At 34.2% G+C, this 27,606-nt stretch overlaps 6 protein-coding genes across 6 annotated transcripts; 1 reads left to right on the top strand and 5 right to left on the bottom strand.

Annotated features, from left to right (window-relative positions):
- The first annotated feature begins 660 nt into the window (after positions 1-660).
- Positions 661-2,788, top strand: LOC106446299 (DJ-1 protein homolog E). The gene is made up of 3 exons (XM_013887997.3): positions 661-1,369; positions 1,911-2,276; positions 2,451-2,788. The coding sequence occupies exons 1-3, from the start codon at positions 716-718 to the stop codon at positions 2,628-2,630; spliced, it is 1,200 nt and encodes a 399-aa protein (XP_013743451.2). The 5' UTR covers positions 661-715; the 3' UTR covers positions 2,631-2,788.
- Positions 2,789-5,989: 3,201 nt separating this feature from the next.
- On the bottom strand, positions 5,990-7,845 carry LOC106446309 (6-phosphogluconate dehydrogenase, decarboxylating 3, chloroplastic). Its single transcript, XM_013888008.3, has one exon. The coding sequence runs from the start codon at positions 7,696-7,698 to the stop codon at positions 6,235-6,237; it is 1,464 nt and encodes a 487-aa protein (XP_013743462.2). The 5' UTR covers positions 7,699-7,845; the 3' UTR covers positions 5,990-6,234.
- Positions 7,846-9,690: 1,845 nt separating this feature from the next.
- Positions 9,691-10,905, bottom strand: LOC125608178. Its single transcript, XM_048778139.1, has 7 exons — positions 10,768-10,905; positions 10,573-10,689; positions 10,425-10,512; positions 10,222-10,336; positions 10,002-10,126; positions 9,806-9,893; positions 9,691-9,712 (listed from the first exon to the last, which is right to left on the bottom strand). The coding sequence occupies exons 1-7, from the start codon at positions 10,903-10,905 to the stop codon at positions 9,691-9,693; spliced, it is 693 nt and encodes a 230-aa protein (XP_048634096.1).
- A 1,648-nt stretch (positions 10,906-12,553) lies between these two features.
- LOC125608179 (ATP-dependent DNA helicase PIF1-like) lies at positions 12,554-13,180 on the bottom strand. The gene has a single exon (XM_048778140.1). The coding sequence runs from the start codon at positions 13,178-13,180 to the stop codon at positions 12,554-12,556; it is 627 nt and encodes a 208-aa protein (XP_048634097.1).
- Positions 13,181-13,429: 249 nt separating this feature from the next.
- Positions 13,430-19,127, bottom strand: LOC106404100. Its single transcript, XM_048778141.1, has 12 exons — positions 19,055-19,127; positions 18,714-18,974; positions 18,504-18,611; positions 18,221-18,397; positions 17,766-17,837; positions 17,431-17,643; positions 16,890-17,331; positions 15,857-16,674; positions 15,143-15,773; positions 14,394-15,049; positions 13,614-14,314; positions 13,430-13,531 (listed from the first exon to the last, which is right to left on the bottom strand). Exons 1-12 carry the CDS (start codon positions 19,125-19,127, stop codon positions 13,430-13,432), a joined length of 4,254 nt encoding a protein of 1,417 aa, XP_048634098.1.
- Positions 19,128-19,909: 782 nt separating this feature from the next.
- Positions 19,910-22,414, bottom strand: LOC106404099 (replication protein A 70 kDa DNA-binding subunit C-like). Its single transcript, XM_048778142.1, has 11 exons — positions 22,277-22,414; positions 21,917-22,184; positions 21,722-21,818; positions 21,499-21,623; positions 21,317-21,401; positions 21,047-21,182; positions 20,788-20,966; positions 20,571-20,694; positions 20,297-20,473; positions 20,167-20,220; positions 19,910-20,086 (listed from the first exon to the last, which is right to left on the bottom strand). The coding sequence occupies exons 1-11, from the start codon at positions 22,412-22,414 to the stop codon at positions 19,910-19,912; spliced, it is 1,560 nt and encodes a 519-aa protein (XP_048634099.1).
- Positions 22,415-27,606: the final 5,192 nt, after the last annotated feature.

The following is a 27,606-nucleotide window of genomic DNA, read 5'->3' on the forward strand; positions in this document are numbered from 1 at the left end:
CGCCAGAACGGTTACTAATGTCCAAACTTATTTAATGTATGTTTCTGACTAAAGTATTTGTTTGCAGTTGAATAAAATTAACATTTTAGTATTAGAGACAAAGTCTTATATCAAATTTAGAAATGATCTTAATTAGTATATAAATGTTATATGTTATGAGCCAATTTAGTTAATGCTAATTGATTTTAGTTGGAGATTCATCTAACTTAAAACTGTATAAATTAAAAGTCCAACCCATAATCAATTTAACCAAAAACTGATCTATTAACATTTGCTAAAGTATTCCAAAATTAATAGTCGAGACTCATCATCTTGAATGGAAGTGATAGAGATAAAATTGTAGTATATAAGTGATATTATGAGTTAATCAACTTATTTTCTATTGGTTTTTAATTGAAAACTCATCTAATTTAATATATTACTGTACTTGGATATATTGGGATGTTAGTATCCCTAATATCCACTGTAAAGTACCTACCATTAAAATGTAATCATAGTTAAATTATAACAATGAGAACTTTGTAATATGAACTTGAACATTTGGACTTTGACACAGCTGAAAAAAGTTGGTGAAACTGAGTTGGTAGGTATGCAAAATTTCCACATGTCATTTACAAGTACAATATGTATAAGAAACAAAAACAATTAATATTATACGTATATATAGACCAAATAATATTCAAGAGTGATTTGTTCGGTACAGACAACTTCAACGATGGGATCGTCGTCGGTTCAGAAATCGGCTTTACTGCTATGCGGAGACTACATGGAAGCCTACGAGACGCTCGTTCCTCTCTACATCCTCCAATCGTTCGGCGTCAGCGTCCACTGCGTTTCCCCCAACCGCAACTCCGGCGATCGCTGCGTTATGGCTGCCCACGATTTCACGGGCCTGGAGCTATACACGGAGCTAGTCGTTGACCAGCTGACTTTAACCGCCAGCTTCGATGACGTCACGCCCGATAACTACGACGCCATCATCATCCCCGGGGGACGGTTCACGGAGATTCTCAGCGCCGACGAGAGGTGCGTCGACCTCGTTGCTCGGTTCGCCGAGCTCAAGAAGCTGATCTTCACCAGCTGCCATAGCCAGGTCATGCTGATGGCCGCCGGAGCTCTCGCCGGAGGTGTGAAGTGCACGGCGTTCGAGAGCATGAAGCCTCTGATCGAATTCTCCGGCGGCGAGTGGTGGCAGCAGCCTGGGATACAGAGCATGTTCGAGATCACGGACTGCGTCAAGGACGGGAATGTCGTGAGTACGGTTGGATGGCCGACGCTTGGTCACGGGGTTAGGGTTTTGCTGGAGTCTCTTGGGGGGCAAGTCTCGAGCTTGAAGGAGAATCAAGCTTCTGTGCTTTTCCTCATTGGGGTAAGTTCGAGTTTTACTGTATGTTCTGTTCTATAGTATGTTTGAATTAGGCATCGGTTTTGGTTTATTCTGTTAAATCGGTTAGGACAATTCAATCTTCGGTTAGTTCAGTTTATCCACAATCTCACCGAATTAGACCAAAATAAATTTGGTTATATTTGGTTTATTTTCCTTGGTTAGTTTGGATCGATTTTTTTTTTTTTTGTTATTTTGGTTTGGAATTCTGTTAATTTTATTTTTTTCAATTAAATTTTGGTTTAAATATGCCTGTTTACAACTGGTTAAATTTTAGTTATATTTGGTTTATTTTCCTTGGTTAGTTTGGAATCAGTTTTTTTTTTTGTTATTTTGCTCCGAAGTTGGTTAACTTTTTTTTTGTTACAGAACCAAACTAATCGATTACCAGGAATTTTCAAAAGTTTGCCAAATTGAAAACTGAACTCATAACGATTCTTAACCGAAACCAAAAATTTTGTTAGGCTGATTCTGGTATAAATTTCTAGGGCTGCTTTGAATAGTTGGTGTTGTGTTGGCTTTGAAGGACTATGTAGAGGACTATGGGATCAATGTACCATTTAGAGCACTACAAGCTTTAGGATGTAAAGTGGATGCAGTGACACCGAACAAGAAGAAGGGAGAGATGTGTGCAACATTAGTTTATGACCTTGAGGAGGCAAGGCAGCTTCCTGCAGAGAAGCGAGGGCACAACTTCCTTGTGACTGCGTGTTGGGACGATGTATGCGTTGATGACTATGACTGTGTAGTGGTTCCAGGAGGGAGATCACCTGAGCTACTAGTGATGAATCCAAAGGCTGTTGCTTTGGTCAAGAAGTTTGATGAGAAAGATAAGGTCTTTGCAGCTATTGGACAGGGTAAATTGCTGCTTGCAGCCACCGGTGTACTTAAGGTAAGTCACTACTTCTTCCCATCTAGTGAATTGTAATTTATTTGCATCGACTATGCAAAATGTGATTTAGTTTTTGGTAGATGGAGGAAACAATATGATCATGAATGTGTATATAAAGTCATGTATCTAATATCATTTCTTGGTCATGTGACATTTCTTTTAATGAAACTCTAGGGGAAGCGATGCGCTAGTGGAAAAGGGATGAAGGTCATGGTAAAAGTGGCTGGAGGTGAAGCTGTTGTGTCAAAGGGATGTGTGACTGACGGAAAGCTTGTGACGGCTGCATCAGCCTCAGATCTGCCAGCGTTTTTGTTTGGTTTATCAACTGCTCTTGGTGTCTCTGTCATGTTCTAAGATTATTCAAGAAGGAAACATAAAAGATAGTTTGGATAATAAAAACATAACTTACAAGCTAAGCGCGTTTGGTTCCGCACACATGGTCACAGCTGTACTTGCTAGTAAGAATCTTCATGTTAATCCTCTTATAGCAATGCACTAGTATTCTCAAATAACTATAGAGGAAGAAAAGCAACATAAGTAACAAAAGAGCTTAAGCTTTCAAGGTGAAACATATCGTATATCTATATATATAGCAAACCCAAATTTTGTATCTGCTGACATCATCTTTTTTTTTTTAGAATTTTTTTTTCCAATCCAACGTTACAGTTTTTTTGTTTTTGTGATCTAAGGGATATAAAATATTCTTGCTATAAATGTTGATGTCATCAAGAAAATTATATTTGGCAACTCTTCCCTCAACAATTATCTATTTAAACAACACATTTTTTAAAGTAACAAACGTATATTTTCATAATTTTTATATATTTTTAAAATTAAAGTGTTACAATACGACACATCTTAGTGGTTTCGTTATGCTTACAGTTCTTCTGTTCGGTTTGTATTTATATTTACCATTTTAGTATTATATTCAATAATAATTTAAAATTAAAGTTATTCTGATACATATTGTTTTATATACTGATATAATTTGTATATTGAATTCTATAATGTTGTGTTTAGTAAATTTTCCAGAATAATCAATAATTAAGAAATAATATGTTTATACTTTTAAGTTTTTTTCCTATAAATATGAAAAAAACTCTCTAAGCAGATATTTTACCAAAAACATTAGTTTCTATTTTAAATACAAAGACTAAAGTTATGTTTTAACTACTACTAGATTTAGATCCGCACAACCGTGCGGGTATTAATTTCCATGTTTATATTTATTTTACATAATTAGAATATATTTTTAAAGTTACTTATATATTTAAATGTTTATATATAATTATTTTAAATATAACAATTTGATAGTTTTCATGTTGTAAGTTAATTGATTATTTCAAATCATCACATATATTTAGTATTTTTATTATATATATTTTAAAATTATTTTTTATTCAATTATTATGATACTGATCCGTAATTCAAAGCGCTAGATTTCCTTTATCAATATTTTTTATGTTTATTCATTTAAGATAATAACTGTATATATATATATATATAAATTTAAGATAAGTTAATTATATACAAGAATTATCTAATTTACTAATGTTAACCCGTTCTACCAACATATTATATTTCTAGCATAAATTTTTAATGTTTGTGAAAATAAAATATATTAATTTATCAGTTTAAAATAATTTTATATATTTAGTTAAATGCAATGTTTTATTTTAAAATGATATATATAACTATAAAATAGTAAAATTTGATATAATTTTTTCATTTTATAAAATATAACTGAGTATATATATATATATTAATGTATAATAACATTAATTTCATTACTAATTACAAAATTAGTGAAAATATTTATATACAATTTTTGATAATTAAGATATTGTTATAATGTTTTTCAACACATTTGTTAAGAAAATTAAATATATATATATATTTTTTAAATTAAAAGATATCAAATTATATTATGATTTAAGTAGTTAAAAGATTATATATTAGCATTAAGAAAATACATTTAATAGAAAAATGATGAGCCAAATAAAAATATCACACATGAATCAAAGTGAGTTTGTTAACCAATCCAGGTTTTTAGGAGTTAATGTTATATTAGAAATGATATATTATTAATCCATATTATTAGTAATAAATGAATGATAACTGATTTCTAGTGAGGGTCCATTTTTAAAAAAATCACACATGAATCAAAGTTGTGACTTCTGTTTTAATATATAAGATAGTAACATGAGTAATGACGATTGCTCAGAAAAAAGGACTACCTCCTTATATTGAGGCATATAGAGGGAAAAATGGAAAATGTGATACTACCGATTGTAAATCTGAATGTGCCAGAAAAAGGAAAGGGGTTGCTCATTGCGTATCGGCGGCCCATGATTTGGCAAAAAATCAAAACAACAGGTGTTTTGCGGGTGCTTTTATCAAAAGAATAAAAAGAATACTTGTTCACCCTGATTTTTATCAACATTGAAACTCAAATAATATTTATAATAATACACACATTTATCAAAGAAAAATAATAATATTATTAATTGTTATTAGTGTTTGTGACATAATAAAATGTATTAGGTTACCCAATATAAATAAAAATAGTAAATATTGATATGTCGGCGGTCTTTTGCCTTTTTCTTCAATGGAGTGAATTAAAAATATTATTTTATAATTAGTGTTTAATTTCATATAAAGTTGAAAGACAAAAATAAAAAAATTGCAGTTTAGGAATCTCACAGATAAAACATAATTTTACTTTGTTTCTTTATTGAATTATTTGATATTTTAATTCTGAGTGAAGTTTGAACTTAAAATTACCGGTGAATATCCAACACGAAACTAATGAAATCCCAATAGAAGTACACAATCATATTTCATCATCTGAAGCGTAAATTTTTGAGAAAATAATTGCTTAAACTACACAAAAATTGGATGTAACTATTCAAAAATACAATTTATCAAAATATTATAATACATGGGTTTAAAAGTTTAGTGAGTATTGTTTAGAAATTAGTATTTAAGGGGTGAGATTGAATTTATAAACTTTTATAAATCATAATTAAACATTTATAAATGATTTATGAGAGTTAGTTTTTTTTCATAATAAACTTAAGGTATTTATTAAAGTGGTTATCATTTAAATGTAAATTTGAAATGTTAGAGTTTCCTCTAAATTTTTAATAGTGTATATATGAAAACTCTAGGAGGAAACTTCAAATGAAGACCTAGAAGATCTAATATCAAATGGGCTCTTTCTATATAGCCCAAATACGTTCATTGTTTGACTTTTTTCTGAAGAATATATAAAACTCTAGGAGGAAACTTTAAATTTATCAGGAACTGAAAAAGTTCATCAGTAAATCAAATCAATTTCTAAAGAAAGCTTTGTCTCTCGTTAACAATTTGGAACTAACCCTTCGAACCCCTTGCCTAAACGAAACACGAACCAGAACAGAAAACCTAAAAAACAGAATCTCTCAGACAGCAAAAACAGAGTCAGGAATGGGAGGCATCATCAGCAAAGTAGAGTTACCACTGATCACATGCGACGGCACATTGATAAGGCAGTGAGAAATAGAATCTCTTCACTCAAATACAAATTCGATCACAAATAAGGAGGATTACTCAGTCGATGGTTCCAGCTTAGCATGTGAAGAAGATGTGGTTCATACATAAAGATAAAAGAGTAGCCTTACTTATGTAAATAACATTCTTTGTTTGATCAATAAATTTGGTATTCCATCAAAAAAAAAACAGAGTCAGGGCATTGCATTTCTTATTAGAACTGAACAAAATAAGCTGAAACAATTTGCTTGTTTTGTTTTCGTTTTCTATGCCTTCAAAAGCATGAAACTCTCTTTTTTTCAAAGGATTAAAATCATGGAAACAAAGCCCTACACAACATGAAAAGCTTTCGGGGAAAAATCAAACACACTGAATTCAGAATTAAGCACAAGACAAAGCGTGAGAAAGAGAGGATAACCTCAACAATCTAATTCCCCTTCCTAGCAAGCTTAGTCCATTCCGTGTGGTACGCACCAGGACGATCGGTCCTCTCATACGTATGAGCTCCAAAGAGATCTCTCTGCGCCTGAACCAGATTCGCAGGCAGTCTCGCACGCCTGTAAGTGTCGAAGTAGGCAAGACTCGCGCACATTCCAGGCGTGCTTATCCCCGCAGAGATGGCCAAACCCACGACTCTCCTCCACGCCGCCTGCCTCTGAACCATCTCTTTAGCGAAATCAGGATCAACCACCAAACTCGCAAGATTCGGGTTCCTCTGGTAAGCTTTCTTGATCCTGTCCAAGAACACCGCCCTGATAATACACCCTCCTTTCCAAATCCGAGCCATCTCACCAAGATTCAAGCCCCACTCCTTCTCCACACTCTTAGCTCTAAGCAAATTCATCCCTTGAGCATAACTACAGATCTTAGAAGCGTACAAAGCTTGCCTCACATCATCAATCAACCTCTTTTTATCAATCCCACGAGACGCAGAACCAATATCCTCCTTCAATCCAGCTTCCTCCAACACTTTGGCCGCATTCTCCCTCTCCTCCTTGAGTCCACTCAAGTACCTACAATCCAACGAAGCAGCAATAGTCGGTGCCGCCACTGATAGCTCAGCCGCCTGCTGAACAGTCCATTTCCCAGTACCTTTCATACCAGTCTTATCCAAAATCTTATCCACTAACTCCCCATCACCAAACTCATCTTTAACCCTAAAAATATCCGAAGTAATCTCAACCAAGAAACTCTCCAGCTCACCTCGGTTCCACTCTGTAAAAATCTCCGCCAGCTCATCATTGCTTAATCCCCCAACGTTCTTCAAAACATCGTAAGCCTCGGAAATGAGCTGCATATCACCGTACTCGATCCCATTATGAACCATCTTCACGAAGTTCCCAGATCCGCCTTCTCCTATATAAGTCACGCAGGGACCATCCTCCACCTGAGCAGCGACTTTCTCGAGAATGTCTTTAACATTGTTATACGCCTGGAAGGATCCTCCAGGCATGAGGGAGGGGCCGTTACGAGCCCCTTCCTCGCCTCCGGAGACTCCCATCCCCAAGTAGAGCAATCCTTTCTTCTCAGCTTCGACGATCCTTCGCTCTGTGTTCTGGTACCACTCGTTACCGCCGTCGATGATGCAGTCCCCTGGCTCCATGTACTCGGAGAGGGCGGAGATGGTCTGGTCAACGGGGGCGCCGGCTTTGACGAGGATGATGACGGATCTGGGGCGCTGGATGGAGAGGACGAAGTCGCGAGGGGAGTATTGGCCGGAGACTGGGAGCTTGCCTTCCTCGGAGGCGCGATCTAGGGTTTCGTCGACTTTGGAGGTGGTTCGGTTGTAGACGGAGATGGGGAAGCCTTTGTCGGCGATGTTCAGGGCGAGGTTTTGGCCCATGACGGCGAGGCCGGCGAGACCGATGCGGGAGAGAGCGGCGGACTCCATTTGAGAGAGTTGGTAGAGAGTTGGAGAGAGGGGTTGGTGATGGGGGGGAGAGTGGCGGAGATATTTATAAGGGTGAAAGTGACGGACTCGTCGATGGAGCCAAGAGACAAAGGGGAAGGCGACTTAACAAACTGGTGAAGAGTTGAATCTCGTTTCGTTAGGTGAGGTTGTAAGATGCTGATGGACTCAGAACGGTGCCGTTTCTCTATATTACTATAATATTGATAAACCAAACCAAATTGGTGCGATCTAAACCAAACCAAATAAGTGATTTGAACTTCCTAATCAAATTATTGATTAATTTAACTGGTTTAACTGGTTCGTTGAGTCTTTGACTTTGTATGGTTGACTAAAGTGCATTTCTCTCATCGTATCAGAGACAATGGCGGACCCAGCATTAGGTTTTACTAGAATCTTAACGCGGATTATATTTTTTACAATTTAAAAGATTTGACGAAATCTTTTGCTATAAGCATTTAATAAATACAATTTCAGTAGTTTTAATGTTAATTTAGGCATGGATTTCATTAATGTTACACATTAATAATTCCATTGACTCCACAATTATTTAGGTTTAGTAATTTGATGTCTTTCATAATTATGCGGGTAATCCCGTTAAAAACAAACTACGTTGAACAAACGTATTAAAGAGAAAATTACCTAATTTATCAATATATAGACATGCTTTTTGTTGGGAGTTAATAATTAACTAGGATGAGACCCGCGCCTTGCGCGGGGCTAAATAATTGTTTGAAATAATTTTGATATTTTGAAGTGTAATATTGCCTTGTTTAAAAATAATTTATTCTCTACCATGTAGTTATGTACGAAAATAGAAAAAAGAGTTGGAACTATATCATTATATAGCCGTTGGAAAGTCTATTATACTTTAAAAAAAAAAAGAATATTATAATGGCTATTTTTGTTGATACAGTAATATGTTTTAATTATGAATAATACGTAATGTTAAGGAAATATGAGGTTAGTTTTTATGGATTTTTTTTGCTTAATAAACATATAGAAACATATAATATGTACAGAAAAATATTTAAACGATAGTATAAATTTACCAAACCATATAGCGCATGTGAAATTAATATAGTCAGCTTCGGTAATGAACACAAGGTTTTTAGAAAACCTGATTCATCATGTGTTTCGTAAAATTTAAATGGTCAGGTTTATAATGGACCACATGGGCTTTTTTATAAATTTGATAAACATGTAAACGTTTTAGAAAATGGGCTTTAAAATATTTATGCTTACCAATTAGATAAGACATGGTCTCATGGGTTAGCTGATAAAATTTTGTTATTTCGAGCTTCACATCACCGAAAAAAAAACGCAGGCAAATTTAATCAAAAGGGGAATAGGGTTTCGCAATTCACCAATTTCATTCGGTGGAAGATTATTCAGGTAAGTTTATGGTCGTTTTATATGTTTTGTTTATGAGATTCGTGGTCAAACGATACTTATGTTGATTCTTACATCTAATAACTCCTTCTCAGTATTTGGATTTCTTCTAAATTGAAGAGGGAGTGAGCAATTGACGTGGATAAGGCAAAAACGATGCCACTCTTGTACTATAACATCTAACAATGCTTCGAAGCGGAGTGAAGCTTATTCTGGGTTCGCGGTCAGAATCAGAATTTACCTTCCAGGTATTTGCAAAACGTTTTCAATACTTTATTAAATCCCATATAATATAAACCAATAAATAGATTGTACACTTCTGTGATTGTAGACTTTGAGAAATCCTAAAAGATTTTGTTTTTAACAAAAATTAATAATAAAGATACGATTCAATGGTAATAGAGTTGTGAGGCTAAAAGAAGAAAGAAAATCTGCATATTATTATTATAAAAGCCAAACATAACAAATAGAAAGGAAAAGCTGCATATAATTATTAAAAGCCAATTATAATAAATAGAAGGAAAACTGCATATTATAGTAAAAATCCAAACATAACTGAACTTCATATTTTGATATACGTCATCAAAATGCTATTGCTGGAATCCTGGAAATCACCAAAAATATTGTGTCAGTGTGTAAAGGTGAATAAGTTAAGTTGGTAAAGATGACTAATAGTTAGGCTATATCGTTTGCTTACTTCTTCTTGAAAGCTTCAATTTCCGGAATGCTTGGGTTAAACATAATCTTTGAACATCCTTCCAGGTTTGTCATGAACCTAAAGCCACCTACGAAAACAATATTTAAGAATTTTGTTACAGTAAATCAATATATATATATATATATATATATATATAAAATCGTAATGACAATTTGATGGTATATAGTTATAATACCTTCACCCCACTCAATTTGCCAGAATGTTAAAACACACAAAACAACATTAGCCCTTATGGATGACCAATAAGCATATAGTTCTCTAGCAGTACTTCCATAAGCAATACATTTTATTTGAATGAATCTGTCATTAGTTGTAGAAAACATAATTAACCATTATGAAATGTATAAAATTTCAAATCAGACTACAAAAGTTGCAAAGTAATTTAGAGTACATACTCAGGGTTTATCAGGGAGAAGACCAATTTGTTGTCCAGAGAATTATCCCCAACTCCATCGCCTTGTAATACATATGTTTCAAGCGACCCAACACCAACCAGCGCTCCGTATAAGTCTAAAACATTTATGCCAACATGAAAAACACCAAATTAATTTCAACTAAGACAATATAAAAGAGAATGAGAAAACTTAATAAGACATACCAATACAGTACATTGGATGAGCAAGACCACGGATAATTGAACCAAATGGTTTGAACGCATAGTAGTTGCAGTGCGTAGTTGGCTCACTCTTAAAAATGATTGATTTTTCAGAGAGAATAACATTGTATCGGTTCTTTGTCGTTCTTACTCTGCCGAAACTGTGTTCTAATTTGAAATTAGTAATCCCAAACCATTCACCTTCATTCATAATGGTTTCAAATGACTTAGGGAAAGCCTCATGAATGGTACCCTCGATTGTTACTCCCTGAAAAAAAGAATATGTATTAGTACACAAATAGTCTAGAGTTAACATAACTATAATATGTTTAGTGTAACAACTTACTTTCTCATCACAGAAAAGAACTTGTTTTTTGTGAATTCTTGATGGTGAATTCACCCTCCACTTACTGATCACCTTAACACGGACTGTAGGGTTCTTGATCGATAGATCCAAGTTGGCCAAAAGAGTGAATTGAGACATTGCAATTGAAGAAGGAAGTACAATACGTTTTTGACTGTTAAGGTTTAGTTATGATTACATTGTATATATATACGCAGTGTGTTAAATTGGCCTTCCTTTAGTGTGGAAAAAAAAAAAAGATCTTGTGTTTAATGTTGGCTTAACGAAGGAAAAGAAATAACTAATTTACGGAGTGTAACACAAACTACTATAAGATTTGGAAAGGAAATATACTTATAAGTTATGTTATTGTGAACTTTTATTCGAGCAGTAGATTTCAAGGTGTTAAATTGGCTTTCAATAACTGTGCATTCATAATCGAGAGTTTAATTTAGAAAATACGAAAGAGGGAAGCAAATCTTTTATAAAGTGTGAAACAACCTACTATAAGATTTGTAAAGACAATTGTTTAAATGCAATCGTAATGTTATTAGGAACCTTTAATATACGACACTACTAAGACATTAACTTCTAACGTTTCAGGAAATATAGAGGAAGAAATAAGGAAAGATTTAAAACTATAATTTCAAAAGGTGTACGCGAAAATATCAGCTTCCAAAAAGGGATCGCCCTTGGAGAAGAGGGCTGTAAGATAAGATTTTGAACTTATTAATGCAACACTCAATTTATATAAATATATTTTTTACTTACTTTATACACATTTTTTGTATAATTGATAATTTTTTTTACAGGGAATAAATTTAAAAGATAGTTGGAAAACCTTTACATAAAAGGAAACGAAGCTATGTCACGGTTAATGGGCTAAGTTTCTAAACTTTCGTGTATGTACTTCAAAATTTTCTATAGTTGGACTCATGATTAACAAATTACATAGCCCAGTTTACGTAAATAATAACTCGCGGTACAGTCGATGACTATAAGCCTCTTCATGCTTACAAATGTAATAAAATTAGGCAAGTAGAGTCGTATTGTTCATAACTGAATAGGTTTGCTATACGTAAATTGACTAAGATGGTCAGAATACTTTTGAAATTATGCTTTTTGAATTTGGAAAAATTAACCATCTGTTTGATATTTAGTTGGAGAAGAATAACTAAAGCAATGTGTGTTTTATATTATATATCAGGTTGGAGAAAACTACAAGAATTTGAATCACCAAACAATCAGCTAGAAATAACAAACTTCAAATTCCAAAGCTAAAAAAAAAAGGTTAGTACCTTCATCTGCTCCTGTTTAATGTTAACCTCTAGATAATATGGAATGTTCAAAATGCATGAAATATAGACTTATTGTTCATAACTGAATATGTTTGCTTGAAAAGATAAAGACTGATTAGAAAACTCGATAGATTCAGGGTACAGAATTCCTTATTTGGCTATGCACTCGTTAGGTCATCGGATAGCATTCAAACTTCATCTCCTGCAAAGTTATATAGTGTTAGATTTCATAGTAATCTTATAAATGTTGCTCTTAAACTAAAAATATATATGAAACCGTGGGGCTATAAAAACACAAACTTATGAAGGTTATACCCTTCTTAGCTGATAAGGTTATGTAGCCCTTGCTTCCGCGTCTTTTATCTGCAACCCATGTCAGGAAGACAAACATTTATTTTACGGCAATGAAAAACTGAATATACGTCCATGCAAGTAACTAAGTTATACATACCTCAACAACGCAATGCTGAATTGCTTGACTACGGCCGAAACTACATATCATCGTGATAGTCAAACAGATTCTGGAAAACTTCTTTGAATACAACATTCATGGTTGAATCTTGTGGCTTGGCATCGGTATCGGTTATAAGAATCTTCAACCCTTTCCTAGACTTGACCCTTGAAACAGCAACATACAATTGTCCATGTGAAAACACTGGTCTAGGTAGATACAAACCAACATTTGCAAGTGTTTGACCCTGGCTCTTGTTTATTGTCATCGCAAATGCAACTTTCAAGGGAAATTGCCTCCGCCTCATTTTGAATGGCAGCTTCGTATCTGTAGGTGTTATTAGAATACGGTGTAAAAAGACTTTCTCCCCAACACGTTTCCCTGTAATGACTCTTGCTCCAATAATATGATTAGCCAATTGAGTTATCTGCAACCGCGTCCCGTTGCATAACCCATCATCAGGATCAATATTCCTCAATAACATCACCGGTGTACCAATTCTCAACCTTAGAGAATGATTAGGCAACCCTGACGTCTTAATACTATTCAAAAATTCGGGAGAGAAAACAGAGTCATCTTTGGAGTTCAAATCAGATGGATCAACGCTATCTGAGCTTAAATAAATCCTTTCGTCACCTGAAAATACAAATACATATAATATGAACATAGAAAAACCGAAAGGGAGTAATTAAATGCAATATTAATATTGGGTAACACAAACAATAGATACCTGTTAGATGATCAAGCATGTAGTTGTTTATAACATCAACATCTTGGTTGGTGGGACATAATATGGCTCTTTCTTGAAAAAAAATTGGATCATTAGAGTCCTTGAATGTGTCCCCATAAACTTCCGAAACTATTGACTCAATTGGTTCACTGCAATGAGTAATCAAAAGATCTTTCGGAATATCTATCAAAGTTTCCCCATTGTTTGGCTCATTGATCTTTCCATCTCCCAAGTCCAAAATCCATTTTGAAAAAGCCTTAATCTCCTCGGCTTCATGAACATCTGTCTCTGAAAACAGTCTCATATTTTTTGTCAGCTGCAAAACTTTGCAATACTTCCACAAATATGAAGAATTCAGAGCAGCCATTACAATATCAGCTCGATTTCCCCTAGGAATGACTGGTAGTATCTGCCTGAAATCACCACCGAAAACAACGGTTTTACCTCCAAATGGTTTGTCATCTGTGGTGTTCATAATATCACACATAGTTCGATCAAGAGCCTCAAAGCAATGCTTACTCATCATTGGTGCTTCGTCCCAAATAATAAGAGAAGCTCTGGATATTAATTCAGACCGATGGCTTCCAGGTTCTATATTGCATGTAGAAAACTCATCAGGATTTAGAGGAATTCCAAACCGTGAATGAGCGGTTCTCCCTCCTGGTAACAATAAGGAGGCGATACCGCTAGATGCAACATTAAGGACAACATCGCCTCTAGATCGAATGGCAGCTGAAAGAATATTCCACAAAAATGTTTTCCCTGTACCTCCAAAACCATACACGAAAAAGACACCACCTTTCTTCCCCAAGACAGCTCCTATAATCTCATCATACACTGACTTTTGCTCATCTGTCAGCATACGAAGCCATTCATCATGCTTAATCTGCAGTTCGTCTCTGTCGTAGTTAAGTTCCTGCTGTAATAACTGATTGTCGTCAAAAACCTGAGAAGTGTGAATGGGTTTTGGCATTGACTCCCAATTAGCCAAAGAACTATTCTTACTTTGCAAGATATTTTCAATCATGACCAAAGTACAATTCAAAATTTCTTCTTCGGTCATTATGAGGCCTAAAAAAAAAATTCTTTTATTAGGATTTCAAGTAAGCCATAAAATTAAATAGAAGTTCGAAGTGTATCAATTTCTTACCTGGGTTATGACGCTTCTTACGCTCAATGTAGAGAATATCTTCAGATAGGATGTCAGTGGTTGCTTCCCAGACCAACTTAGGCGTAGATAAACAACCGGATAACAACATGTTCGCAAACAGTTTGCGGACATAACCACTGGACGCCCAAAAAGAACATTCTTTCAACCCTTCAATATATTCTTTATCATCGTCCAACAAACCCAGCTTGTAACATGCATCCTCGTAGCTTGGGTGAACTATCCCTTCTACTGTTTTTATATCATCGTAACACCGTGGACCTCTAACCTTGTTCAGCAAAACCCTCAGAAAATATTTCTGACCAGAACTTGGGGAAACTGGAGCTAATCTTCCAATTGCAAAACCTTTCTTCCTTGGATTCCATTCTTTTTGTTTTCCATCATACACGAATCTTGTTGGAAGTTCTGCATAGGTCAAATCTCTTGCTTCAGGGTATCGCTCACAACAAACAAACCAAGCTAAAAACATTGTCTTTGAATTCTGGACACGAGCCAAAACACTTTCCACAGAATCTCTTTCCTTGTAAATAACAGGTTGCTCTCCTTCTAGATGGAATGTAAGATTTTCTACAGGTGTAGATCGGTAATGGGTGGGAAAGGCAAGGATCCTCCAAGACGACTCACAAGCAGAGATGTACCTAAAATACTTATAATTCATAGTTGAATCGATGCCACATTCATATATTAGGAAAAACAAACAAAAAGTAATAATACATAATAGTTTTGCTAACCTCGCTTCAAAATAGTTTTTTATTTCATCAACTACAGCTTCAGCACCTTCATCCGTAGTAGTTTCGCCTTCTCCTCTTGGGTTATTTGTTTCACGTGTCTCAGCTCCAGTAGCCTCGGTTGTGCTCGACTTTTGAGTAACTGTTGCTGTAATACGGTCAGTACCTTTGTTGATATACTTAAATAAGTACTTAATTGACCTGGTCTGATTGCACCATTCCACATTAATATGAGCATTATACCGAAGTAGTAAACTCTTGTTGTAAGGCACAACAAACCGATTGTCTAACTGAATTCCTTTCTTCTCAACAAAAGCCCCATCTTCTCTTCTCCTGTAAACAGGGTAACCTTGAGCATCCACAGTAGTTTTCTCAACATGTTTTCTGGGGAAAAATTTGCTACACTTCCCATCTTGCATGCACGGCGATTTTTTGTTGACAACACCACATGGACCATGAATCATCATGTCCTTTACAACCTCATACAGTTTGGGTTCTTGGGTTTTTTCAGGAATTTCGGCTGAAATAATGCGGTCGATATCGTCGGCATTAGGAAATTTGTCTTTTGAATCCATGAACAAAAGAATATGAGCATGTGGGAGCCCACGCTTCTGGAACTCGATAGTATAAAGTGCTGCAAGAAAGAGAAAAATTAGAAATCCAATAACAAAAGTTAAAATTACATCTCATATGAAATAATCAAACTTATTAACATACCTGACACTGTCTTGCCAAGCAAATGTTTTTTGGTTAGATCCTCCATCAAGCAATCCAGCTTTACTTTGAACAATCTACAACACAGTTCAGGTCTGTCCTCGGACCTGAGATTGTATTTCTGAAAATACCTAGACAGCTCAGGCCATTTAGGATTACATGTGAAAGTTATGAAGAGATCTGGAAACCCAAAGTATTTGCAGATAGTCATAGCATCCAAATACATCTGATGCATATATCTTGGACCGCCTGTGAAGGATGAGGGAATGATAATTCGGTTACCCTCAATAGGCAAAGTTGTATTACCGTCGTTCGCAGCAGCAACAAACTTACTAAACTTCAGTGTCCGTAGATTAGCCTGATTTTTCCTAATGTACCGTAGACGGTGTGTCTCGATCATTGTATAAGCATCTACCAAAAACTGCTGCAGCAAACGTCTGGATAGAAGAAGGACTTGCGAACCAGAATTCCGGATTTGAATCCTGTATGCGAAGAATTCCCTCATACTGATATTAGGCTTTTTCCTTTTGCCGTTACCGGTGAAACCATTTTGAATCCCTAAACGAAAACCATCTTCTCCATATGGGAATATCAATGGATACTGAAGAGGCAGATAGCAAGGATGCAGCTCGTTGATTCTTTTCAGTTTTCCCGAATATTTTTCCAGAATAATATCACGTTTGTCCATGTCTATCTGAAAATCACCAACCACCAAAGCTGCTACTTCTGAAGAAGTCGGGAGATTGTAAACACGTCCATCTTTTAGACGATTGTGAATTAAGACCAAACTGAGCTCTTGACATTCATCTTCAGCATTAAACCTGTCCATTGCATTACGAAAGGTCTTAACATGAACATTAGAGCTTCTTAACATATTCATGATAGCCTCGACCAAGTCTTCTCTTATTTTGCTTTTTTCAGAATTCCCACTGCATAAAATATACCCGTACAAATATTAATATTAAAACTCCAAAATCCTTAAAATATATATTTAGTTTCTGTAAATATAATCTTATAGACACGGTGCTAAATTTACCTCAGTGCAGCTATTCTGTTTTGAACTTCATTTTCCGTGTCATGAATATATAACTGAGAGAACTTTGCAGGGTGGTCAGGCGGAGGTTTCAAACTCCCTATCAAATGATAATTCTCACCATGTAGTTTGAACACTTTAGGACCTTGACCCTTGTTAATTGAGTTATCAATCTTTCCACCAAGAGATGTAAAGGAAAACATCATGTTTATGGGTCTGATATTATCACGAAAGTGCTTACTCATCGAATCATCATTTGTAAGCAGCCGACGAAGTAATTCAGGTGGTTCTTTTAGTTGGGGAAGTTGGACTTTTCCTCTCATGCAACACATGGTGAACACAGGAGTTCTTGCATTTCTACTCTTACTGACCCTTTCATTGTACCAAAACAGAGCTCCACATTTCAGACATTGTCTTGTTAGATCACCATCATCTTTATAGTCCTCTGTGCCAATTATCACAGATGCATTTATTAATATTTCTATTCATACCAAAACTTAAATAGTATATGTATGAAAAAATTATATGCTATCATGTGAATTACCTTCTTCTTTTGCTCTTGATACCACGGGTACGTCAACTACAGGTGAATCTTTGTTTGTCAAACAACCAAACACCTGTGCAAAACGATTTGCAACCATATTGATTCGTGCTTGCCTTTCAATCCTTTTAGCATGATCATCCTCAAATGTATCTGAGTCAGATTTGTTGTCATCGTCATCGCTGCTAGTGCAATCCCATAATTCAGAACCAGAATCTGACAATTGAATAGCCATGAATATTACTTTATAATTAGTTTTTCATCATAAGAAGGTGTCTGTATCTACAACTAAGAGTATGGCCAATATTTCTATATAGATACATTTTCAAGGTTTATACCTGACTCATCTGAATCAACTTGAGCAGTATCTGTTGATTTAGCCATTTTCTTTGGAGGGTATGAAATATGCTCTGTTGAATTAACCAGAAAGTAAATATCAAAAATATTTGATATTAGCTAGGTTTTAGGTAAATACGTTGATCTCAAAATTCTTTCCAGCTCAATCTTAAGGCTTACCTGTAACTTGACTGCGACGGTGAAGTTGTTTTGTTTGGCATTGTTTTCCAGTATATATGGAATTTGCAATAGAATTACTTCGAACGTCACTACTCTTAACAAATGAACCAACTAAAAAACAATTTCGGGTGTCACCATCCGCTCTTTTCTGTGGAGGAATCGATGTCTGTGGAGTTGAATTCACCTGAATGTTTGCTTCTAAACAAAGTGATAGTAATTAGTTCATGGGGAACTCATAATATTCATACAATACCATAGTAACAATGGATTATATTACCTTTTACTTGACTGTGAGGGTTAAGAATTTGACTGGTTTGAGAATACAATGCCGTAGATATAGGATTTGCATAAGATTGACTTGGGACGTCACATTTCTTCCCAACTGAACTCCCTGGGAAATGACTTTTTGGAAAATCCCTTTTAGCCATTTTCTTTGGAGGATACATAGTCTTATCTGTTGAATTGAGCAGAATGTTTGGTTTGACACACTTTCATATTAGTTCGACGTCTTTTTGTCGTTAACATAATGATAATGAATACCGATCTTGACAATGAATTACCTTTAACATGGCTGTGAGGGTTATGATTTTGACTGGTCTGAGACTGAAATCCAGTAGACCCCAATGTAGTTGGCTGAGGAGTTGCGTCATTATTCCCCAATGATCTCCCTATTATATTTTTGTGGTATAACATGTTAGACTTTAACGTATTATTTTTAGTTTGTAGACATCTCTGTTATAGAACTTCATCAGATAATGTGTATGAATTACCTTCTGCTTGGCTTTGAGGGTTAAGAATAATACTGGATTGTGAGTCCATTCCAGTAGATATGGGTCTCATCGTAGAAGTAGCTGTGACGTCGGGTCTCTTAACAACTGTTCCACAAGATTTTTTCATCCGCCTTATTTCCAGTCTATGTGTTCTTGCATCTTTACTTTGTGAATGACCTGAATTAGTTATCTCTCCTAGAGGAGTTGAGTTAGGATTCAGAGACATGTATCCGTGTCTCACATCTTCAAGGGTTGTGACATCTACAAAGTGAATTTTTTAGTATAATTGCTGAATCTAAAATTTTGGAAGCATAAATATATTGAAAGTTTTGATTGCTTACTTTTTCTTCTTTTCTTCGTATTTCGATTGTCATCAGGATTTTCTGATTGAAGAGAACGTTTGCCGTTGTTCATCTTCCTTCAAGCTTCTGGGGCTGTGGACTGTAGATTATTTTGGTTACAGATCAAAGGAAAAACTAATAGAAAATAATAATCCTCGAATTTTACAATAGTTAGACCTCAATAATTACCTTGCAATTCAAAGGTTTAATTTTAGAAAGTTGATCAATTATATAGCAATGTTTAATCTATCCAATAAATGGTATTTATATCGACATCAAAAATAATATATAAATTTCACAGGATCGCAAATTGAATTACGTTTCTGCAGTATATGTGTTTATTTCACCGTCATAAGATTACGTATATAGTTAGTTAACGTTATTTGATGTCGATTGTTTGCAGTTTATGGAGCCAAGACAATGGGAAACAATGGATACTATACCGTTGGAAAAATACTTCTTTGAAGGTACATATTTGTCACATATATATAGGCTTCAAATATCATCCTACTAATAAACTAACAATTATGTATACCTCTTTAAAAAAAACCTGATTGAAGAGGAAATACATACAATCTGAACTATATATTAGTTGGAATACACGCCTTATTGAGGTATGTAAACTTATATATTTTTTGCACAAAATAGGCTATTAGTATAAATAATGAAGAGTAGGTTGTAAAATTAAGAAAGAGGCTTCATATTAATATATAAAAAACCAGAAACAATAGAGAATGTAGGAAACGAAAAACACGAAAACATAAAAAAGCATAAAAAAAATCCAAAACGAAAACATTCCATAATAATCAAAATAAAAGAAGCCTCTTCCTCTGCAACATCTTCTTAAAAACCTCTTCAGCCACTTTTTTCTATCTTCTCCTTCTTGATCCTAACCGCAGCGTTTGTCTTTGTGACACTATTCTGATCAAAGATTTCCTCCAAATTCATGATTGGGGTTCCACTACGTTTCGCAGGCGTCAGACTGTTTGATTCCGACACTTGAGAGGAACTACCAAGTATCATCATAGAGCCCTGAAAACATGTATATATATATATATATATTAGGCTTCTACATATCTTCATAATATAAAAAATCACGAATTACAATTAACCTCTGGTGCTTCAGAAACATTTGAAAATTGTGGGCATACAGTGCTCTCACTCCCCTGGACATAAAAATTTAGTTAGAAAATACTGACACTATAAAATTACGCACTAACTAATATGAGTATATTATCATACCGAAGGATCATGGTTCACATCAAACTCATATATCATATCAGCATTGGTGATAATCTTGAGAACCTTGTAGGTGTCGTGCTTGTAAAGATAATTCTCCTTCTCGATACCTATCTTGAATAGATAGGTCTTACCAACCAAGTTAGTCAGGGCGATTGGCAAATCATCAGGATTCTGGACCTAGAACAGTTCAACATATAAAAAAACATGAGTTTTAAATAGGGAGCCACATATCAAAATATATTATCAAGACTTAAACAATAGTGAAGTAACAAACCTCATCGGTAACCTTTCCAGTTAATTCAATGCATGGTTGATTGAGTAACTGGAGCCCAAGATTATCAAATAGGAGAAATTTGGTGTTGCTTGTATTATCAAGCACTACCAAATGCAACTTGTACCTAAATAATATAAATATAATAATTAAATACAAATCTAAGCGTAGATCTGACAGTGTAACTTTGTAAAAAATATATAATTTTTAATTATTTTACCTTGGCAACATCTTAGGAGTGTAAACCTTACACTTGGCACAAAAGTACTTGAACCCACCATCATCATTGTCATTAGGCACGGTTTGAACTTTCTTAGAGCATACTTTGCAACTCAAATAGAACCAACCCATATCTGATTCAATGGCTGCTATAGTACACATAACAATACACCTCTCAGTCTGCAAATGTGCTAATTATGTGTCAGATGCCTGTGATTATGAAAATTAATATGTAAAAACAATGGAAATATAATTCAAACCTGTCTGCTCTCCAACACCTCAGATATTGTCTTCCTTGGGGTATGAATGAAAAAGTCTTCCTTCTCTGAAATCATAGAAACCATTGGAAGAGCCTTGGCCTCCACGATTGCCAAAGGCAAACCATCTTCTGGTAACCTATTTAATAACAAACAATTATTGGTTATTGGAATAAATAATATATATGCAAATAAAAGAACAGGTGGCTAATTCTTAGTAGAAAAGATATTTAGTATCGAAGCCTATATCATATTAAACAATATATTACTTACAATGCAAGAAATGCTTGGACCTCATTCATAGAGGGATTAATCGCAATGTCAGACACATTGTATGCATTTGATACACTTCGATCCTCTACAAAAAAATACAAACAAAAAAATATGTAAGATGATACATAATTTGTAAACTGGTTCAGTATATATGCAACATAAAAATCAAACTTTATTACTACCTTTCCAAACTTTGATCTTGCCAAACCTCAGAACACAAACGACAGCATGGTCAGCACGAAGTTGAATAGCATCGCTTACATTCATTGCAAACTTTCCCCACAAAACAATTGTAAGCCTAACATCACTGAAATGTAACCAGAAACATGAATCAGACTTTGCATAATATATACAATCGTTTTCATAACTATAACATTCTTGTTATCATGAAAGAGTAGAACTTACTTTTCATTACGCAGCTCAACCGTTATTTTTTCAGTGTCTTTTCCATTAACAGACACGATTTCCACATGACTATACTCGACAATCTGACCGATAACATCTAAAAAAAGGCCAAAAATAAAAATAGAATAGTGAGTAGTGAACCAAATTATCATATAACTTTAAAAACTTTGATGTGTATAATTCAGGGATACTCACCAACCAGATAGTCAGTATTTAGACTACCATCCAAGACATCGAGAAACTTTGCAGGTGTAAAACCAGTCAAATTCATTGGCAGTTCCTCACAGGGTCGCACTTTTGTAGTGTTTACAAAAGCGATCTTGTAGGGATGTTTGGTTGTCCTATAAGATCCACAAGCATGAGTGACCGCAAAATTAATCAGAATCTTCGTGAAGCCTTCCACGAGAACTGGGTCAAATTGCTCCACCAAGTCTTTCTTAACACTGGCATGGATTTTATCACCCTGTACAAAAATGGAAGTCATATAAGTTACTATCTACATAAAGACCACACAATTCTAACAGAATTATTAAAAATTCACTTCAATGAACTCACTTTGGAATCAACCAAGACCATTTCGATTGTTTCTCCACCTTGAGCAGTATACTGCTTCCACATGCGAATTATCTTCACCTTGATTCTCCACATTGACTTGTACGGCTTCAATTGGGAAACTTCGTCAAAACCTGCCATTGATTGTAAGTAATAAAGCTTATAGATTCAAGTTTATGCGTGATGGAGTTTAGAGTGAAGATGGGTCTTTATATAGTCTAGCATATCTAGGGTTACCCCGACGCGCACGTATCAAATTAGCGGGATTTAGTTTCAAGTATAAGAAATATCTATTAAATTACACCGCCACGTTAAGGAAACTTATAATTAGGCACCAAATCTTTCATGATTAATAAATTTATGGTTATAATATGCGCCATAAATTTACTTGTCTATCAAACCAATCATTTTAATATAACGTTAACGTCAAATTAATGCTTTCCTTTTTTGTCAATCTCGCATATCACAAAAATCAATCAACACAAATTCGGAGTTCACCATAGGTAGTTATCGTTTAAATTCAAATCTGCATTGAAGTGCCAAATTATTGTAACATCAATATCAAAAATTTCCTTGGCTATCAAACCAAACTCGATTAAGTTTGATCATTATTGGATGTTTACCTATATACTTTCAAAAACGGCACACATTCTCCAAAAAATATTATAAAAACGGCAGAGATTTTATAAAACGGCATACATACTTAACATCCAGATAACTTGACACATATAATAGTACTGTTAGTTTGATTTTAATTTACGTAAGAAATGATGGTATGTATTCTGTAGAACGTCAGTTACAATAATCAAAAACCTTAGAGGAACTATCAGAAGTTTTGTGTCTGTGTACGTAAACAAAGTTCGTGGATGAACTTATTTGAGTACACATGAGATTTCACATTCGAGAAAGATTCTTTATACGGCAGAATGGTTCATGCACTGTGATTACACAAAAAAAAAAAAGAATAACGAATTTTGAATATTTTTTTTATTTGAATATCATTTTAATTTGACGTTGAATACGACGATAAAATCTGTTTAAGTTATCTGTAGAACGATCACACCAACGTGCCTGTTAGATTTATATAGTCTGCAAAACATATATAGAAAATAATTATATGGGTCGAATATTACTCAATGGCAGGGACTTGTAATTTCTCTAGTGTTAGAAGGATTAATATTAAAGGAGGCTGAGAAGGCCTTAGAGAGTGCCACGTTAGCTGGTTTTTGTGTAAATAACTTACAATGAAAAGGTTAGTCTAATCCTAATGTTCCTCTATTAATACATAAGGGATTAGATATGTATGATTTCATTTTAGTTCAAAATGACAACCTTTTAAGAATAGATAAAAATAAAACTCTAAATTAATAGATTGGATAATTAAAGAAAATTAAATAATGATGCTGTAGATTAATTGATTCATGTTTTTCGTGAAAAACAAAATTCTAATACGTGTTAGTTTGATTCAAACGTTGAGAAAATGAGTTTTACCGAGGAAGATTCATTAATGTTAAAGCATATAAGGATGATAGGGTCAAGGAACAGGTTCATCTGTTTGTTTGTTTCATAAGAAACAAAAATTATAGAATGGGTTACTTTGGATGACTCAAACATTAAGAAAATGATATTTAGGTTCATGTGTTCGTGTGTTAGAACAAATAATTGGGATTTTGTGCACAAAAAAAAGAACAAATAATTGAGAATAAGTATAGTTCAATGATCAGGTTAGATCTGATAAGGAAAATTCAAATCAGTTAAGTCGTTTGATGTACCCGATGATCAAGGTAGAATAAATTAATTGTTCATAAATAAGTATAATGGTATATGAAGTGTTTAGTCACAAGACTCACAACATTATTTAATAAGCTCAAATTTAAAACATGCTAAGGTAATTTTCAAATAGGACTCTAATTTAATAGATTATATTTTAAGGGGGTTCAATATATAACTAAAGAAAAAAAAATACAATGTGAAATGGGGTCATTGAGGGTTCGAATCCGAGTTTAAGGGGTGTCAACAGACAAAATTAATCATCAAAGCTATTTTATTTCCATGACTTCTAAGTCCAAACAATTGTTTTTTTTTAATATCTACGGGATGTCATATGATCTTCTTCTTCCCTTTGTGGGTCTGCCACTGATGAGACACAAACCTTACCAAAGAGTCACTTTTTTAACTTACACAATTTGTAAACAACAACAAATGTTGAGAGCAAAAAGAACAAAACAGTTTCAAACGGTCAAGAAGAATTCCACAGTCTATCGCTTCTTATGGTGATTTTATGGATCAAGTACTACAATAACTTATGTCGGATAGAGAAAAAGACTCTGAATTTGAGGCTTTCAATGTTTAATGAATCCGAAGGTGAGGAAAACGGAAATAGACTATCAGTGAACTTTCAAATGTGTTATTGGTGATAATATAAGCAAAGGCTTCCTTGTAAGGATGCATTACTCGTTACCCAAATCACATTGTTAGCTTTGGCCTCTTCGAAAGTGTAGACTCATTACTCGGTTGCTTCCAAATAATAACAAGAGGCATCTTAGAGGCTTTATGAGTTTACTCCCAATCTTTTCACATTTTGAACTAGCTATTGCTTAGGTCTCCTCACTGTCGAGCATTAGTATTTGGAATACATTTATACAACACAAACCAATTTCCTCAGTTTCTTTTGTTAAATTGGTTGCTGATGATGCTCCACTTTATGGTTGATGCGATTATGGAATTCTTAAGGTTTTCAAATAGAAAGGAGTTGCTTCATCTATTTTATCAAAGAAGCGGTTAGGCTTTTGTAGTTTAGGCTGAGATTCATTTTTAATCGACATTTTCTTTGTATTATGTTGTGTATACAATTATACAAAGACATGCAGTATAGTTATCACTCTTAAGCTCTAATGTATAAACTGCAGTATACCTTAGTCAACACAAGACTTTGTAAGAGTATAGTTTGTTAAGAACAAGGGTATGATATGCAAATTACAATTTAACTCAGTTCTGGTTAGAATGATAATCATAATAGCTATAGAACATGATATCAATCTCAAGATTAACTCATGCAGCAGAGGTTGTAAGATGACAGAAGACATTGGAACAACATAGCTTATACTTTCAATCCTTAAAGAAGAATAATCAAAAGTGAAACTTTGAATAAGAAAATCTCAGCGAACACAGATTCGATGCATGAGTTTGACCTTGCATTATCATAATCTAGTTGATTCCATACAGAACGTATAAGAAGCATAGAGAAAGCATTCAAAAACATAGCTACTGAAAAACATAAAAAGATCCGGACATTTACGCCATTACTAATGTGGACATGATACCAATAAACTTTTTAGGTGTGAAAATAGTGCATTTGGAGCTGAACCAAAAGCCTAACTACACTTAATCTTTTCTACATTTTGATGTATTTTATACAAAGAATACGTCTCAAAGACAATTTTATAATAAAACACATGCATCATGAGAATCATTGGAATATAAAAGCATCATTATTGTTGAAATACTCTCTATAATATCTATTGTGAAAAAAATATTAATAACTTTATAATATCTTAGTATCTAAATAAATTTTTTAAACCCTAAATCAATAAAAAGTTAACATGTATACATAAGTATCTCATACCTTTTTTAGAATACCTCTACTAAGATACATATTTTGCTTGCAATCTTTTTTTTTTTCTAATTCTTTTTGTTTTAATATTGTGTAGATACTCTCCAGTAATTTGTAACTATGTTGTAGAAATAATAGTGTAAGCTTTCAACTGACTTCATATGTTGTGAATTTTCTATCTCTAATAATACCTTTTTCAAGATTCATATGTTGTGAATTTTCTATCTTTAATAATACTATTTTCACAGTTTCTTGAAGGGTGTCATCGTGGACCTAATTACTGTATTTTTTCCCTACATTTTACCTTTGAGTATTTATATCTTTTTCTCTAGATTCTGGATTTTATTGGGCTCATACTTCTAACTCATGCATATGCTGAATTTGCATCTTCCCAACTTTTTTGAATTGCATATCATGATTCCTAACTTTTGCATGGGAATTGCGGAATTGCAAAATTGAGGAGTAAAGAGATAAGTAGAGTCAGATAGAGCTCTACTCAAGTGGATTGGCTGATGTGTAATATAGCCTTTGAATGGGATAAAGGGAGGAAGTTATTAGGAGTTGCGTGGGTAGTACGAAATCATAGAGGTGTTGTGATCTGCCATAGCAGGAGACTCTTTTTAGAGGTAATTAATAGGGAAGAGGCCAAGTTTGCTTCATTACTATGGGCAGTGGAGCGTATGGTCAACTTACGCTTCAATATAAAATCATAATGGCAGGTGAGTTTGATGATTTATTTGACGCGGCATCTCGTCCGCAAGCGTGGCCAGTCTTTGGTTTTCAGGTAGAGGAGATTAAGATGAAACTGTAAAGCATAGAACAGTATTAGTTGTTGGTTGTGAAAAAAGAAGCAAATAGAGAGGCTGCTTTCATCGCTCAAAGTGTTACAAGACAAGGGGACAGGTGCAATCTTACCTCGCACAATGACATCCGGCTTGGCTATTTGAGCTCTTTGTGAATGAAAACCGCCACCTCTAATGGTTGCTTTTTGTTGATTGTTGTGGTCCTTGTCACTAACTGGTTTAAGAGAGAGGGCTGTGCTTTTGAGTTTGTTATTAGGTCCCAAGATAGGCTGGGAAGTTGTATTAAATCATTTACATATAATGAATTTAAGAGGGGAAGAAAAGAATATATGTTTATGGAGGGGTGTTCAATCCGGATATCGGTTCGGTTCTGGTTCAGTTTTTTCGGTTTTTTGGTATTTCGGTTAGTAAAATACAACTACCATTCTAAATCCATATTTATTTCGGTTCGGTTTATATACCGTCGGTTTTTGGTTTATTCGGTTTTATACCAAAAAACATAATTATTTTGTTTGCCATCATATTATATGAATTTTAGAGTCATGTTGTCAACACTATCATTAATTAAAAATATTAAATGTTTAAACAAAAGAACAAACAAATAAAAAAAATGCTTTTACCATCTAATAAAATAATCAAATCTAGATTTAAAATCAAAGCTCGAAATATTGAAAAAAAAAAAAAAAACATAAGCATGAAGCACGAAAAAAAGTTTTTCCATCAGAGTCATGTTTCTTAGATTGAACACAAAACTCTGTTCGTTTATAGATAAGAAAAAAGTTGTAAAACATTTTCATTAATTATTATCCATAAAATTTATAATCTTTATTTTAATTTAGTAAAGCAAAAAGATCAAAAAGGAAGACTAAGAAAATAAGAATCTTCGGTTGCGATGAATTGTTATTTAATTATAGTTC

This window comes from Brassica napus, chromosome A4 (genome assembly GCF_020379485.1).
Source record: "Brassica napus cultivar Da-Ae chromosome A4, Da-Ae, whole genome shotgun sequence".
Taxonomy (NCBI): Eukaryota; Viridiplantae; Streptophyta; class Magnoliopsida; order Brassicales; family Brassicaceae; genus Brassica; species Brassica napus.